The sequence below is a fragment of the Aquarana catesbeiana genome, linkage group LG10 (genome assembly GCF_042186555.1).
Source record: "Aquarana catesbeiana isolate 2022-GZ linkage group LG10, ASM4218655v1, whole genome shotgun sequence".
In the NCBI taxonomy this organism is placed as follows: domain Eukaryota; kingdom Metazoa; phylum Chordata; class Amphibia; order Anura; family Ranidae; genus Aquarana; species Aquarana catesbeiana.
Window position 1 is genome coordinate 59,974,518 of NC_133333.1, and position 15,808 is coordinate 59,990,325.

Consider the following 15,808-nt stretch of genomic DNA (forward strand, 5'->3'; position numbering starts at 1 on the left):
AACTTTGGTAAGATATACAACTTGTATTATGTGCTCTGCCAATAATACAAGTTTTTTCTTGTTAAATATATTTATTGAGTTTTCACAGAAGAAGAAATAAAATGATACAATACATGGATACATATCAGTCGTCAGAAGATCTTTGCAGTATGATAAAAAAGATAAATAAATAAGTTAATAAAATAAAGTAATTTTAGAGATATCTTACAACCATATTTACTATACACTAGTTGGGATTCTAGATGTAAGATTAGAAAAATAAATCAAGTTATTAGACTAAGTATCCACAGGAATATTTTAGGAAATAATAAAAGAAAAGGAGAGGGAGGAGAGATAAAGATGGAAAGAAGGAAAGAAGAGAAAAAAAAAAAAAGAGAGTTTCCCGGGATGATGATCCAGCTCTCATTAGGTATACAAATATAATATATATTTCAGTAATAATATGATATATATCTTAGTGTGGTAACAACAGAGATTGGTCAAAATCTGTAGGGAGGTAGTTTTTAACCCATGGTTGCCAAATTTTGCGAAATTTATTTATTTTTATTTCTTCAATAGATGTCATCTTGGCGTATAAAAGTGCTCTGTTCATTCTGTGTTTAGCTTCAGCAAGAATTAGATTTTGGGACTTCCACGCCTTGGCAATCGTTTGTTTAGCTGCAGTGCTAAGTTGGATAAACAATTGGAATTGAGTATGGGTGAGTATTGTGGGTTTAAGGTTTAGGAGTGCCGATAATACAAGTTTTTTTAAAAGTTGCTGATATTAGACAGTTCATACCACTGATGCTCCCAAAAGGTAGTGCATGACTGTCAGGATATAGGCATTTAGGTTGCTACATCCTGCCTAGTGAATTGGTGAAGGCTTGTTACAAAGTTAAAGTTTACTGCTGAATTTTTAAAATAATTATACGGATACCAGCTAATTATAGCCGATGTGCCAGGTTGGTAACCATTCGTTGAGTGGGCCTCTCATTTATTTATTAAGAAAAAAAAATGTTAAACAATTGAAGAAGGACAGGCGGCTTGTTGGAGGCGATAGATGTGACTATTCACTTACATAGTTAGATAGTTACATAGTTAGTCTGGTTGAAAAAAGACACAAGTCCATCCAGTTCAACCAATACTTATTTGTAATATTACCAATATATTTAGCAAATGATTACATTGAACAGGAAGGAGATATGTCCCTTAAATTTCAGTTACTTACTGCTGTCTACTAGCGGTTTCCATTTACGAGTCCATTCATCCATCTGTAGAGCATACTGCTTCTCTATTTTAGCTCTGTCTTGGAAACAAGCAATGATCTCATCACACAGTCGGTAGCCATCTTCCGTCCGCTTCACTGTGGTGCCATAGTTGTTAGGCTGGAAAGTGGGGAGACAATAGCAGGGTCAAAATGGCTTGGTTACATCTTCCTGAATCCTGACACAGGAAGACATACCCATTGTGTGCAAATGTTGTAATTATGTGGTTATTTTATGAATGAAAAACGGACAAGTCTTCATTCCCATGTATGAATATAAAGGATCAACAGACCATAGCTAATGAATCCCTAAAATAGGCACAAGGGATGAGAGGGCTGGCAAGGTGGTAAAAGAGGCAAATATCACCAGACCACATTAAGCATACTTGTTAGCAATTATACAATCTTCGAGAGCTTTACTGCAATATTATATTATCAAATATACTGTAAGTATATGACATACTTAATAAGTTTTATTGTGTTTTCCAAAATTCCCTGTTTATAAACATAGACTCGTGTTCCTGTGGGTGACTCAGATTTGATTCCCCCAGTGCTAAAAACAAGCAGCGCTCCACTTCTGGAATCTGTGCAGCAATATGTGCGGTGTAATGTAGATATACAATGTGGGTCCTAAATCTAAAATACACTGCAACATCAAATTCTAGCTGGAAGCATAGCACCAGTTTCTATTTCCTGAAATACTTTTTACTTGTCCCTTAAGCAACCTGTTCTGCAGACCAAATAGGAACCTATCTGCCCAATAAGGATGCAGATCTTTTAAAAAACAGCTGCCAAAACCTTAATTCTGGACACTTCTGTATGCATTACAAGTCCAAATACTACAAGAAACTTACAGAATACAGAAAATTTTTATCAAATACTTACCATAATTTTCCTTTCCTGGCCTATCCTCACATCAGCACACAATGGGTTAACGCCTCATCTGGTGCCCACAGAACCACCTCTTCCTAGCTAAATAAAAAGACAGCCCCTCCCCCACTGGCGTGTTTGATAACTAGCCTGAGACAGGTCACTAGGGAGGGAGTTCTGTGCTGAAAGGAAAATTATGGTAAGTATTTGATAACAATTTTCCGTATTCCTGGCCATACCTCACGTCAGCACACAATGGGATATAACTAGCTGAATAAAATGGGCGGGAGAGAACACATGAAAGAAACATTGACCATCAAAGAAAAGCTGCCAAAGACAAAAATAATTTATATGTCTCATCCCAAACTTTGCAGAACTTGCTGACTGCATGCCTAGCCTGTAAAGTCGAGTGAAAAGGCTAAATGTCTGACATATATCTTCCACTGAAATCCTGGCATAACTGCCCCAAAGGCTGCCACCACTCAAGTTGAAGGAGCTTGCACCTGAGCAGAAAGGCCTATTTCCTGCATGTCAATAAAAGAAAGTGCAAAGACAGGCCACGTCCGTAAATATATGAAGACAAAAAGATAAGTAATACTAAGTATTACCAGGGGGAGCGGACCTTAATGGCTAAGAAACACTGGAGAGAAAGTAACAGTATAAAAATATACATTTGTTGAAGGTTACAAATACATAAAAGTAAAAATAGATAAAGATTATAACATAAATGCATCTATGAATAATGTGCAGTGAGCCCTTGTATGTCTACGCGTTTTGCCGCGTTTCGCGTAGACATACAAGGGCTCACTACACATTATTCATAGATGCATTTATGTTATAATCTTTATCTATTTTTACTTTTATGTATTTGTAACCTTCAATAAATTTATATTTTTATACTGTTACTTTCTCTCCAGTGTTTCCCCTTCCCGCCGACCGTACGCAGATATGCGTACTCGGCTTTCTGGGGTTATACCGGGATGATGCCCGCAGCTGCAGGCATCATCCCGGTACCGTTGTTTACAGCGGGCGATCGGCTACCCGTGTATAACAACCGATGCGGCTGAAAGCCGCTCGGTTGTTATACCGGAGGAGCGGAAGGGGACATCCCCCCTCCCGCCGCCTCCCGCCGCTGTTACCGGGCCTCCCGTGCGATCGGGAGGCCCGGTGTCCAATCGGGTACCTTCGGCGGCTGGGGGCGGGCTGGAACGAAGCTGTGAGTGGCTTCGTTCCAGCCTTCTTGTTGTAAACGCGGAAGGGACGTCATGACGTCACTTCCCGTTTACTCGGCTGCCAATGGCGCCGAATTTAAAAAAGTACACAGTATTCAGAATCACCGTTTTCGGCGATCTGAATACTTTGAAGTGTAAAGGAGGGATGGGGGGTCTTTTAGACCACCTATTACTGTCACAAGGGATGTTTACATTCCTTGTGACAGCAATAAAAGTAAAAAAAAAAAAAATTTTTTAAAACACAATTTATAAAGTAAAAAAATAAATAAAATAAATAAAAAAAAAAAAAATTTTTTTTAAAGTGCCCCTGTCCGCGCGAGCTCGCGCAGCGAAGAAAATGCATACGGAAGTCGCGCCCGCATATGTAAACGGTGTTCAAACCACACATGTGAGGTATCGCCGCGATCGTCAGAGCGAGAGCAATAATTCTAGCCCTAAACCTCCTCTGTAACTCAAACCTGGTAACCGTAAAAATTTTTTAAAGCGTCGCCTATGGAAATTCATAGGTACCGTAGTTTGTCGCCATTCCACGAGTGCGTGCAATTATAAAGGGTGACATGTTTGGTATCTATTTATTCGGCGTAACATCATCTTTCACATTATACAAAAAAATTGGGGTAACTTTACTGTTTGGATTTTTTAAAATTCATGAAAGTGTCCCTTTTCCAAAAATTTGCGTTTAAAACACCGCTGCACAAATACCGTGTGATAAAAAATATTGCAACAATCGCCATTTTATTCTCTAGATTCTCTGCTAAAAAAATATATATAATGTTTGGGAACTCTAAGTAATTTTCTAGCAAAAAATACGGATTTTAACTTGTAAACACCAAATTTCAAAAATAGGCTTAGTCATGAAAGGGTTAAAGTCCTCCCCCTTGGTAATACTTAGTATTACTTATTTTTTTGTCTCCTGCATGCCAATCTAATCACCCTGGTAAACCAATAGAAGATGACTCAAGAACCTAATGGCGAAATTAAAGATTGTCCACTTTCCTCACATCTTTTGACCTTTGCCTGTACACTGGTAGTAACTTGTGTAAGGACCTGAAGTCTTCCTGCTGTGTACTCAGTGACTCAGTGTGAATGCTTGGAGGGACTGCCCCCCATTTTCCTGGGAATACCACTTTAGAATTGAGCTTTGGAGAGCTACCGCTGGAATGCACCATAGAGCCAGTACTAGTTTAGTTGTAAAAAATTTTTATTGGAAAATAATTTGCCTAACTGATCCGTTATTGGATCCTGCTTTCCCACTAAGTAGACTGCCGTTAAGGATTCTGTAAGTGGCTCTGTGCCCAGCGAAAAGTTTGTTACGAAAAGTAACAGGAAAAGACAGACACTTGGTGCCCCCTTGGTGAGCAATGTAAAGTACTGCTGTCTTGTTGTCAATCATCAACTTCACATGGGCCTCTTGGAGAAAGATCCTGAAGTGCTTGTAATGCTAGAAAAAAACTGCCTTACATTTAAGTCAATCAGAGCATCTGCATTCTACTAGGCTCCAATGGCCAATGTCTCTTCAGACTTGAGGCAGACAGGCATCCGACGTCAGAATTATTCCATCTCCTGGGCTGAGAGGCACTCCACAAAAGAGGCACAATGGTGTCCAAATCTCCAGTTCTTGCTAATTTGTGCAGAAACAAAGACTTTCTGATCCTTAGGCAGCCCACCCCATTGACCGAGGAAGGCAAATTGAAAAGCTCCCATGTGCCACCTGGCCTAAGGCAGCACTGGAATGATCACTGTAATATGTCCCAATGGGGACAATGCAATCCCTCGCTGACATAAATGCTGTCTCCATGACTCTTCATACGTAGATTTTGGAAAACCACTTGACATATTCGGGTATGAAAAACGACTCCAAGATCCTTCACGGATTAAAGGGGTTAACCGTTTTTCCTGTTTGTTCACTAGTCGACTGAACTTGGTAAAGGATTTCTAGGACAAGGTTGTGATTCTTTGCCAGCTATTGGTTTACACCTGCGATAATCGAAACGTCGTCCAAGTAGTGGTAGAGCCTTATCCCCAAAGACGCATTACTGACACTACTGCCAGCAAAATGTTCAAAAAGTTTCTTGGTGCCGTGTCAATTCTAAAAACGGCAAACACCTGAACTGGAAGGGACAGCCGGTCACTGCAAATCTCAGATGTCTCTGGTGTTACGCATCAATTGGTATATGGAAGTATACATCAGCCAGGTCTATTGACTAACCGGTCCTCATGCTGAACTAATCGCCATAACTGTTTGCATGGACTCTATCATGAACCCATTGTTGTGTATGTACCCATTCAATTTCTTCAAACACAGACAGTAGGGAAAGATCCTGATGCCTTGGGTACTAGAAAAAATGGGGAGAAACCCCCAGATTTGTTCTTTTAGTGGCGGCATCACTATGGAATTGTTGCAGTATAATTCTTATACGCATTTTGCAGTAATTCTTTCTTCTTGAGATCTGTTGGTCATAAATGAAAAGATTTGGTGATTGTATCCCAGCTGTCTTTGATGTTTGTCACCCAAACCCTCCAAAAAGGAGGCTATTCTGGATCCTCCTGGAAGGCACTGGTTGGGCCCAGCTTCAAAGACTTTCCACATGTCTAGCAACTGTCAGGGCTGGGCTCAGCCCTTCCTTCTCAAAGCTGGCCACTCAGCTGTTGGCTAATTGCCAGCTCCTATCTATCCACAGTGACTCACCTGTTGATGATATCCTGCTTGTCAGTCCTGCCTACTTAAGCCGTCCAGTCCAGATGATCTCTGCCTTCGCCTTGGTCACATCTCCAGAGTAGGGATGAGCCGAATACCCCCCTGTTCGGTTCGCACCAGAACTTGCGAACAGGCAAAAAATTTGTTCGAACACGCGAACACCATTAAAGTCTATGGGACACGAACATGAATAATCAAAAGTGCTAATTTTAAAGGCTTATATGCAAGTTATTGTCATAAAAAGTGTTTGGGGACCCAGGTCCTGCCCCAGGGGACATGGATCAATGCAAAAAAAGTTTTAAAAACGGACGTTTTTTCGGGAGCAGTGATTTTAATAATGTTTAAAGTGAAACAATAAAAGTGTAATATTCCTTCAAATTTCATACCTGGGGGGTGTCTATAGTATGCCTGTAAAGGGGCGCATGTTTCCCGTGTTTAGAACAGTCTGACAGCAAAATGACATTTCAAAGGAAAAAAAATCATTTAAAACTACTCGCGGCTATTAATGATTTGCCGGTCGACAATACACATAAAAGTTCATTGAGAAAAACGGCATGGGATTTCCCCACAGGGGAACCCCAAACCAAAATAATAAAAAAAAAAAAATGACGTGGGGGGTCCCCCTAAATTCCATACCAGGCCCTTCAGGTCTCATATGGATATTAAGGGGAACCCCGGCCAAAATTTTTTAAAAAAATGGCGTGGGGTCCCCCTCAAAATCTATACCAGACCCTTCAGGTCTGGTATGGATTTTAAGGGGAACCCCGAACCAAAATTTTTTTTAAAAATGGCATGGGGTCCCCCCAAAAATCCATTCCAGACCCTTATCCGAGCACGCAACCTGGCAGGCAGCAGGAAAAGAGGGGGGACGAGAGAGCGCCCCCCCCCCCTCCTGAACCATACTAGGCCACATGCCCTCAACATGGGGGGTGCTTTGGGGTAGCCCCCCAAAACACCTTGTCCCCATGTTGATGGGGACAAGGGCCTCATCCCCACAACCCCTGCCTGGTGGTTGTGGGGGTCTGTGGGCGGGGGGCTTATCAGAATCTGGAAGCCCCCTTTAACAAGGGGACCCCCAGATCCCGGCCCTCCCCCGTGTGTGAAATGGTAAGGGATACCCCTTACCATTTCACAAAAAACTGTCAAAAATGTTAAAAATGACAAGAGACAGTTTTTGACAATTCCTTTATTTAAATGTTTCTTCTTTCTTCTATCTTCTTTCTTCTATCTTCTATCGTCTATCTTCCTTCTATCTTCCAACCAGTGACCCCGCCCCCCTCTGACGCACGGGGACTTGATGGGGACTTCCCTGTGGCATTCCCCGTGACATCAGAAGGGGGCTGAGTTATGTAACAGGAGACCCCGCCCCCTCTGACGTCACGGGGAATGCCACAGGGAAGTCCCCGTCTGTTTTAACTTTTGTACCCCCTTACCATTTCACACAGGGGGAGGGCCGGGATCTGGGGGTCCCCTTGTTAAAGGGGGCTTCCAGATTCCGATAAGCCCCCTGTCCGCAGACCCCCACAACCACCGGGCAAGGGTTGTGAGGATGAGGCCCTTATCCCCATCAACATGGGGACCAGGTGTTTTGGGGGGCTACCCCAAAGCACCCTCCCAATGTTGAGGGCATGTGGCCTGGTACGGTTCAGGAGGGGGGGGCGTTCTCTCGACCCCCCTCTTTTCCTGCAGCCTGCCAGGTTGCGTGCTCGGATAAGGGTCTGGTATGGATTTTTGGGGGGACCCCACACCTTTTTTTTTTAAATTTTGGCGCGGGTTCCCCTTAAAATCCATTCCAGACCTGAAGAGACTGGTATAGATTTTGAGGGGGACCCCACGCCATTTTTTTTTTTAAGTTTGGCCGGGGCTCCCCTTAATATCCATACCAGACCTGAAGGGCCTGGTATGGAATTTAGGGGGACCCCCCACATCATTTTTTTTTTAATTTTGGTTCGGGGTTCCCCTGTGGGGAATTCCCATGCCGTTTTTATCAATGAACTTTTATGTGTATTGTCAGACCGGCAATTCATTAATAGCTGCGAGTAGTTTTAAATGACTTTTTTTCCTTTGAAATATCATTTTGCTGTCAGACTGTTCTAAACACGGGAAACATGCGCCCCTTTACAGGCATACTATAGACACCCCCCAGGTACAAAATTTGAAGGAATATTACACTTTTATTGTTTCACTTTAAGCATTATTAAAATCACTGCTCCCGAAAAAACGGCCGTTTTTAAAACTTTTTTTGCATTGATCCTTGTCCCCAAACACTTTTTATGACAATACCATGCATATAAGCCTTTAAAATGAGCACTTTTGATTTCTCCCCGAGACTTTTAAAGGGTGTTCCGCGGCTTTTGAATTTGCCGCGAACACACCAAATTGTTCGCTGTTCGGCGAACTGGTGAACAGCCGATGTTCGAGTCGAACATGAGTTCGACTCGAACTCGAAGCCCATCCCTACTCTAGAGACGCTCTCCTGTGTTCCTGTTAAAGACTTGCTTGGCTGACATTCCTTCTGGCTTCAGATCCTGCTTGCTGTTCTACTACGCTCCTCTCTGGCTCCCTGACGTTTTGGCTTGTCTGATTATCCGTTCCGGTTCCTGAACTCTGGCTATGTTTTGACTACGTTTACTCTGTTTACCTTTTTTATTATTATTAAACAAGTGTGATTTAACTGTACTTCTGTTGCAGTCTGATTCATGGTTTCTGACAGCAACCCGCTCTGGGTTTGATTCCGTGTAAACAGAAAGTTTGAGCTCCCTTCACTGCGAAATTTCAGCCTGGCCTATAATATTTGGCCTCCTGAACCGACTTGAGCAAAAAAGTCGGCTGCTTCCTATTATTAGACTTTGGCTACACTCTGGACATTTCTTCTGTCGCTTGTTTTTCGTCCAACGTTTTGCCAAACAACCTCCCAATATGGAGAATGTTATAAAGGGCTTGTGTGGAGGCTTCATCCACCCTCCAGTGGCACAACCACAAAGCTCCTATCGCTGTGACTTAATGTGCCAGCTCTAGAACTAGGTCTATTGAAGCGTTTGCCAAAAGTCAGCAGCCAGGTTCAAGTCCTCCAGAACCATGCCCACTCCTGCAGGTTCCACTTGAATTAAAGGCCATTTCTTAATGCTTCAACATCACAGTTAACGCGTTAATTTTTTGCAAGTCTGCGGGCAAGTTCACCACAATTTCTGAGTTGAAGAGGGCTTTCTGCAAGCACATGTTTGAGGTGCTTTTTCAATGCGTTTTGACATGTTACAGATGCGTTCCATAGAGAAAAAATGCAACATGTTCTCCTTTAGTTGACTGTACTGGAACACACTGCACTGGTGTGGTGTAGGCCATTGAAATCCAAGGTAAACACTGTTCATGCATTCTTGATTTGAATAAAAATGCATTGGATTGTATCTGGTGTGAACCAGCCTTAAAATGATTGTAAAGGCTTGTTTTATTTCCTATAAAAATAACAAACATGTTATACTTACCTTATCTGTTGCAGTGGATTTGCACAAACCAGCCCGCATCCTCCTCTTCTTTGGTCCCTCTTCTGTGATCCTGGCCTCTCCCTCCAGTTCAGTGCCCCCTCAGCTAGCAGCTTTCTATGGGGGCACCCAAGCTGAGTCACAGCTCCCTGTGTCCATTCAGACACGCAGCCCGGACCTGGCGCCGCCACCTCTCACCCCTGATTAGCTAGCTGACTTTGATTGACAGCAGCGGCAGCCAATGGCGCCACTGCTGTTTCTCAGCCAATCAGGAGGGAGAATCTCGTGGACATCGCTGGACAGAAAGGAACCTCAGGTAAGCATTAGGGGGGCTGAGAGGGGCTGCTGCACACAGAAGGTTTTTTATCTTAAAGCATAGAATGCATTAAGATAAACTTTCTGCCTTTACAACCAGTTTAAGTCCACTTTCAACCCGTAGGAACCCCAAAGGCATTGAAAGGCACCAGACGCTGGCAGGCCCCATCCACTCCTGGAAGTGCGTTGCTTAAACATGCATCAGCCAGCTTCATTGGATAAAGGTTGGAGACCTTTTACTGTAAATTGGTCTTCTTATCACATTTCTCCCATTCTTTATCAATGAGCTCCACATTATGGGAAAAAGAAGTCCTTTGTTTTGCACATTTGGAAATATCTGCGTGCGTTTGCAATGGTTGGCCCCTCGTCTTGGATATCTGCCACATATGTTCCGCTACAGCCTCTAGGCTTTGAGGTTTGTGCATCCGCTTCCTTATCCATTGGCATTTGAGGCAATCCATGCCAATTAATGGCCAATATGCATGCAGGGCTGGGCAAGGCATTTTCTATTGCGCTGATTAAAAAGCATGTGAGCCATTGCCACAAGAGTTGCTTGAGGAGCATGAAAGCTGCCATGTGCGGGAATGTGAGGAATGCATATTGTCTTGGCGGGTTTTATGTTTTTCTGGAGTGTTTGCATTTAGGACTTCTGCTACTAAAATAATGCTAAACACTATACTTTGAATTCCTTGAGCATTCTTCTTCTGTGCCACTGACAGGTGTGCTGAGCTCATATCTGCTTAAAAAAAAAAATATGTAAAAAACACATAATTCTGTCACTAAGAAAAAACAGGTACCTTGTCCCTTTAAAACCCATGTGCTTTCATTACTTCAGAAGCAGCAGCAGGTGGGGTCAGGCAGCCTTCCAGAGGCAGACAGGAAACACGGAATCTGAAACAAAAACCAGTCTAACCCCCGGGAACACAGCACAGCAGGGGAGCAAACAGCAGCAAGTCTTTACCTCACAGGAGAAAATTGCCAGGACTGCAGAGAGATGGAGAGAAATTAGTTCCACTGCCGGCTCTAAGACTGATTAGCTGCTACTTTGTGACTGGCGGTCGCTACCCTGCGCCGCCCATCTCCCTGCCCTCTGTGACATCATCCATCGCTGCTATCAGATGGAAGACAAAGCCAGGAGAGCGGCACGCTGCCTTTAGAAGACAGGAAAAACCCCAAGTGGGAGGCCAATGGTGACATTGCAGATAGGGTTGACACATGTACGGTTTTCTCCCGGACGGTCCGGTTTTTGAATTATGTGTTCGGGTTTACTTCTGCCCCAGACCCGGACACATCATTCACATGGACTGCACCGAGAGTGACATGTCTCCCCTCTCTCTGACAGCAGCTTGGCTCAGCAGAGCAGAGCAGAGTGTCAGTGTATCAAAGCTCCTCCACTCCTCCTCCTTCTCCATTCTGTACACACAGGAGGAGGAGGGGGGAGCAGGGACGCGCTGATATCAGGTCTGTAGAAAGTTTTTATTATGCTCTGTAGATGGAGGAGGGAGGGGGAGAGAGCGGCTGGAAAGGAGGACAAGGTAGAAAATATGTGGAGTGATCGAGGAGTTAGGAGGAGGATATGTGCTGGGGGGGGGGCTTTGGCAGGAGGAAGATATGGTAGAAATGTGGATTGGACTTGAAATCTGACAACCCCTCCTAGCACGATCTCTCTTCCTTCCCAAAGGACCCCTCCAGCACATATCCTACCCCTCTAACCCTCCCCCTTGCACTGGCCCTCTTCTCTCACAAAGTGCCCCTCCAGCACATATCTGACCCCCCCAAGCGCCCACAGCACATATGGGCACAGGCTGCATATGATGGGCACAGAGGCTGTATGATTGGCACAGTGGCTGTATGATGGGCACAGACTGCATATGATGGGCACAGAGGCTGTATGAGTGACATAGAGGCTGTATGATGGGCACAGGCTGCATATGGTGGGCACAGATGCTGCATATGATGGGCACAGTGGCTGCAAATGATAGGCACAGAGGCTGCATTTTATGGGCATAGAGGCTGCATTTTATGGGCACAGTGGCTGCATATGATGGGCACAGTGGTTGAATTTGATGGGCACAATGGCTGCATTTAATGGGGCACAGTAGCTGCATTTTATGAGGCACAGTGAGGCTGCAATTGATGTTTTTTTCCAGAATTTTTCAGTATGTTTGCACCCCCCCAAAGAATTTTGAGCACCAGCCACCACTGCCCCCCAGCAAATATCTAACTCTCCCTACACCCCTGCTAGCACTAGCCCTCTCCCCAGGACATATCTGACCCCTGCATTCCGTGCAGAACACTCACAATTCAGCCACATTACTACTCTCTTTCAGGACACCAAAAGTGTCCCAGGTCTTTTACAATCTTATAGCGTATACCCCCCCAAAAAAATGCCGGGTTTGGCTTGAAGAAAAGGTGGCAACCCTAACTGCAGAGCTATTCTACACCTGTAGAATATTTGTGCTATCTAAGCAACATTGCCCGCTTCCAGGCACAAGGGATACCCAGTTTCAGGAGTGTTTACGTCCAACTTTCTGGTTTTTCCAGCTCCATGAGAGGCTGAACATGGAGGGGCGGTGCGGTAGGGGGGATATCCTTGCAGCAACCAAAGTACTTACCAACTGCAATCCACAGGTGGCCTGGAGCATGACCAAAAAAAAAAACATGCCAGTGGGGGAGGGGCTGTCTTTTATTTATATAGGAAGAGGTGGTCCTGTGGGTGCCAGATGAGGCGTTAACCCATTGTGTGCTGACGTGAGGTATAACCAAGAAAGGGCAATTCGGTTGGGAAGATACCATAGTGGCCAGGAACAGATGTTCATTAGAATATGAACATTCATATACTTGAGATAACTGAAGATGGTAAAATATGTCTGGCTAATTGTTTAGAAAATGTAAATTCCTTGTCTCTTCTGACTATAGGAGAACATTTATTACAAAGATTTTTTAACTGCATTACGTTATCATATAACTACACACCCCTAAAGCCATAAGAAGAACTCTACGGGGTACACTAGTCAACAACCAGTGCAGAAAACTAAGTTTTTTTGTCTGAAGTGCCTGTTTTGAAAAAAAATATAATGATAATAATTTGTATGATATTATTATTATTATTGTTATTATTTAAAAAATTATGGTTGAGAGAAATGTAGACAGTGCATTAATCCAAAATCAATTAATTATCTTAAAGCGGTGTTTAGCTTAAAAAAAAATTAAAAGTCAGCAGCTGCAAATACTGCAGCTGCTGACTTTTAATAATCGGACACTTACCTGTCCAGGGGGCCCGCGATGTGGGGTATCGAAGCCTCGCTTGTCTCCCCCTCCACCCAGCGGCACTGGCATTGTAACTGTGGGCGGCCGGCTGTGGTTACACAGCCGGGCACCCACTGCGCATGCGCGAGCGGCACCGCGCGCCGTGATTGGCCATGCAATCATCTGGGACCTGTGACGTGTCGCAGATGATTGACAAGAGGGAGAGGGCAGAGCTGATCTCCCTTCCTGCGCCGAGGGAAGTGACGTCAAGAGCCCAGGCGCTCAAGAAGGCAGACTACGAGGGACCCCCTAGCAACAGGCATTTAGAGGTGAGTAAAAAAAAAAAAATTCTCCAAAACACATGGGACCTGTCCCTGGGGGCTGACATTTCCTGGACCCCAACACTAAAGTAAACAAAAGGGCAGAGTGTCCCAGGTGACATCATTAACCAAATAAGGCCACCACCATATTTAGTCAATATCATTGTCATGTATAGTAGTGGTATTTTTTGTACCACTTCTATCCATGACATCCAACTCCCACCGAACAAGTAAAATGCCCAGAGTTTGTAGGAACAAACCTGTGTATGGATTCAACTTTGTGGTCATCACCAGCTTTATGTTTACTTTCTATTCTACACCAATAAATGATAGCATCTGGGTGTTATGGCACTTATCACATTGGTCAGTTAATTTCCATAGCCATATATACTAGCCCTGTATTTGCTGTGAAATTGATCTTAAACCAGAGGTTCTTAACCTTTTTATGGTTACAGACTTCTAATGGATTGCCCAATATGTCCCTATACTCCATTCACCGGACTGTAAAAATCATCATCCTCACTAGTCCTATTAGGTACAGTATGACTTTAGAAGATGTCATTAGCATGGTTTCACCTTACGTGGACAGCTAGTAACAGAACAGCTGCAAGAATAAAAAGCATTAATTAAAGAAAAATAAAAATGTAAATTTCTAAAGAATAACATTTGTTTCTTGTGACATAACAGCACATTTAATGCATATAGTATCCCCTGCCCCCCTGCAAGTCTTATACTCCTCTGTCCCCAATCCAGCAAGATATTGCCCAGAAAGCTGCCTGTCAGAATCTTCTGAGCCAAGCCCACGCATGTGCAGTACACTCTCTATTCATTCCTATGAAGCGTTCATGTGCCGTTGGAGCGTGCTTTACAATCTTCCATAGGATTATTAATAGAGGGTTACTGCTCACGCGTAGGCCTGGCTCAGAGGATTCCAAGCTTTTTGGGAAATATTTCAATGGAATAGGAAGGGTATGTCCTGCAGAGGTAGCTGGTGGCGGGAGCACTATGTTACTATATCACAGGCAGTTTAACCTACCAGTTTTTAAAACATTTTCAGAGATCCAGCCCCATATTCCCATTTGGTTCTCATACTCCTAAGTAAAATGCATACCCCGTTAAAAATCCCTGTTTATACATACCATCCAGAAGCTGTCATTGGTGTTTTCATCACCTGCAACTTCGCTGTAAATCACTGACATGGCCTTGTTCTAATCTTCTGTCAGTAGATGTCTACAACAAAACATAATTCTTATTTATTTTAACAATGTAATAAAGAATTTTTGCACAATCTATTGCATTTTTACTTCCCATGAACCTGTGGATTCTTTACTTTTAGACCTTAATTACGGTGGTTTTCCTTGTCAAAAGAAGTTTATTGAGTATACAATGTTATAAAGATACATAAAGTAAGTTTACAAGGATCTATAAAGTAAGCTCATTGTTTTACAGTAGGGTTTATATAGGTAAATATCATGAAATTTCAAATATTAAACATTGGGTTCACGTAAATCTAAATTAAAGATATATATCATTTCCTTAGTTACTTTTGTAGGTATTTAAATGATTTATACCTACTATACATATTGTTTACAGGTAGAGTGTATATAGGTCAAATAAATTCTGATAATGAGCTTTAATCGTAAGGTGGAGAAAAGGAAAGAAAAAGAAGAAAAAGGGTTGAAAGGTAGAGGTATGGTCCACAAGGTTGTCCCGCTCGTCAGTTTATTATTCTTTTTAGTTCTCTTTGAAGCCTTAGAATGGGTGTCTCTGTAAGTCATTTAATCTGTTACCATGGCAACAGGACAGAGTCATTGAAGTTTGACAGGAACTGTTGTTTTATCCAAGGATGCCAAAGTTTTTCAAATTTCGGAATTTGATTTTGATCGATGGCTACCATCTTAGCATGGGACATTGTATTATTCATTCTGTGAATTGTTTCTGCTAGTACCAATGTAGGAGATTTCCATGCCTTGGCCACTGTTTGTTTTGCAGCCGTTATTAGTTGGATCATAAGTTTGAATTGAGAGAGTGTTAACCATTCCGGTTTTAGATTAAGTAAAGTTAAATATGGATCTGGTTGTATTATTTTTTTAAATATTTTAGATGCAATCACGAAGACTTCCTTCCAGAAGGTTTGGATTACTGGGCACGTCCACCATATGTGTAAATATGTGCCTATTTCTGGGCATCCTCGAAAACAAAGAGCTGAGGTATTAGGTGAATATTTTGCCACTCTAGCGGGTACAAGGTACCAGCGAGTTAGGACTTTATAATTTGTCTCCAGTGCTAAGATGTTGGGTGAAGATGACTTAGATGTGAGCCATATGTTAGACCAGTCCGTGTCTTCTAAAGTTCGTCCCAGGTCCTCCTCCCACCTCTGAACGTAAGAGGGTCTATTAAGA

At 43.0% G+C, this 15,808-nt stretch overlaps 1 protein-coding gene across 2 annotated transcripts in view; it reads right to left on the reverse strand.

The window, feature by feature from the left end:
* Positions 1–15,808, reverse strand: part of LOC141110716 (protein kinase C and casein kinase substrate in neurons protein 1-like) — a 214,292-nt gene that overhangs the window by 46,576 nt on the left and 151,908 nt on the right. For both annotated transcript variants that reach the window (XM_073602249.1, XM_073602250.1), the window contains exons 2-3: positions 14,546–14,636; positions 1,208–1,364 (exon numbers count right to left, since the gene is read on the reverse strand). In XM_073602249.1, coding sequence (XP_073458350.1) covers positions 1,208–1,364; positions 14,546–14,605 — 217 coding nt within the window. In that variant the 5' untranslated portion in view covers positions 14,606–14,636. The remainder of the gene's footprint in view (positions 1–1,207; positions 1,365–14,545; positions 14,637–15,808) is intronic.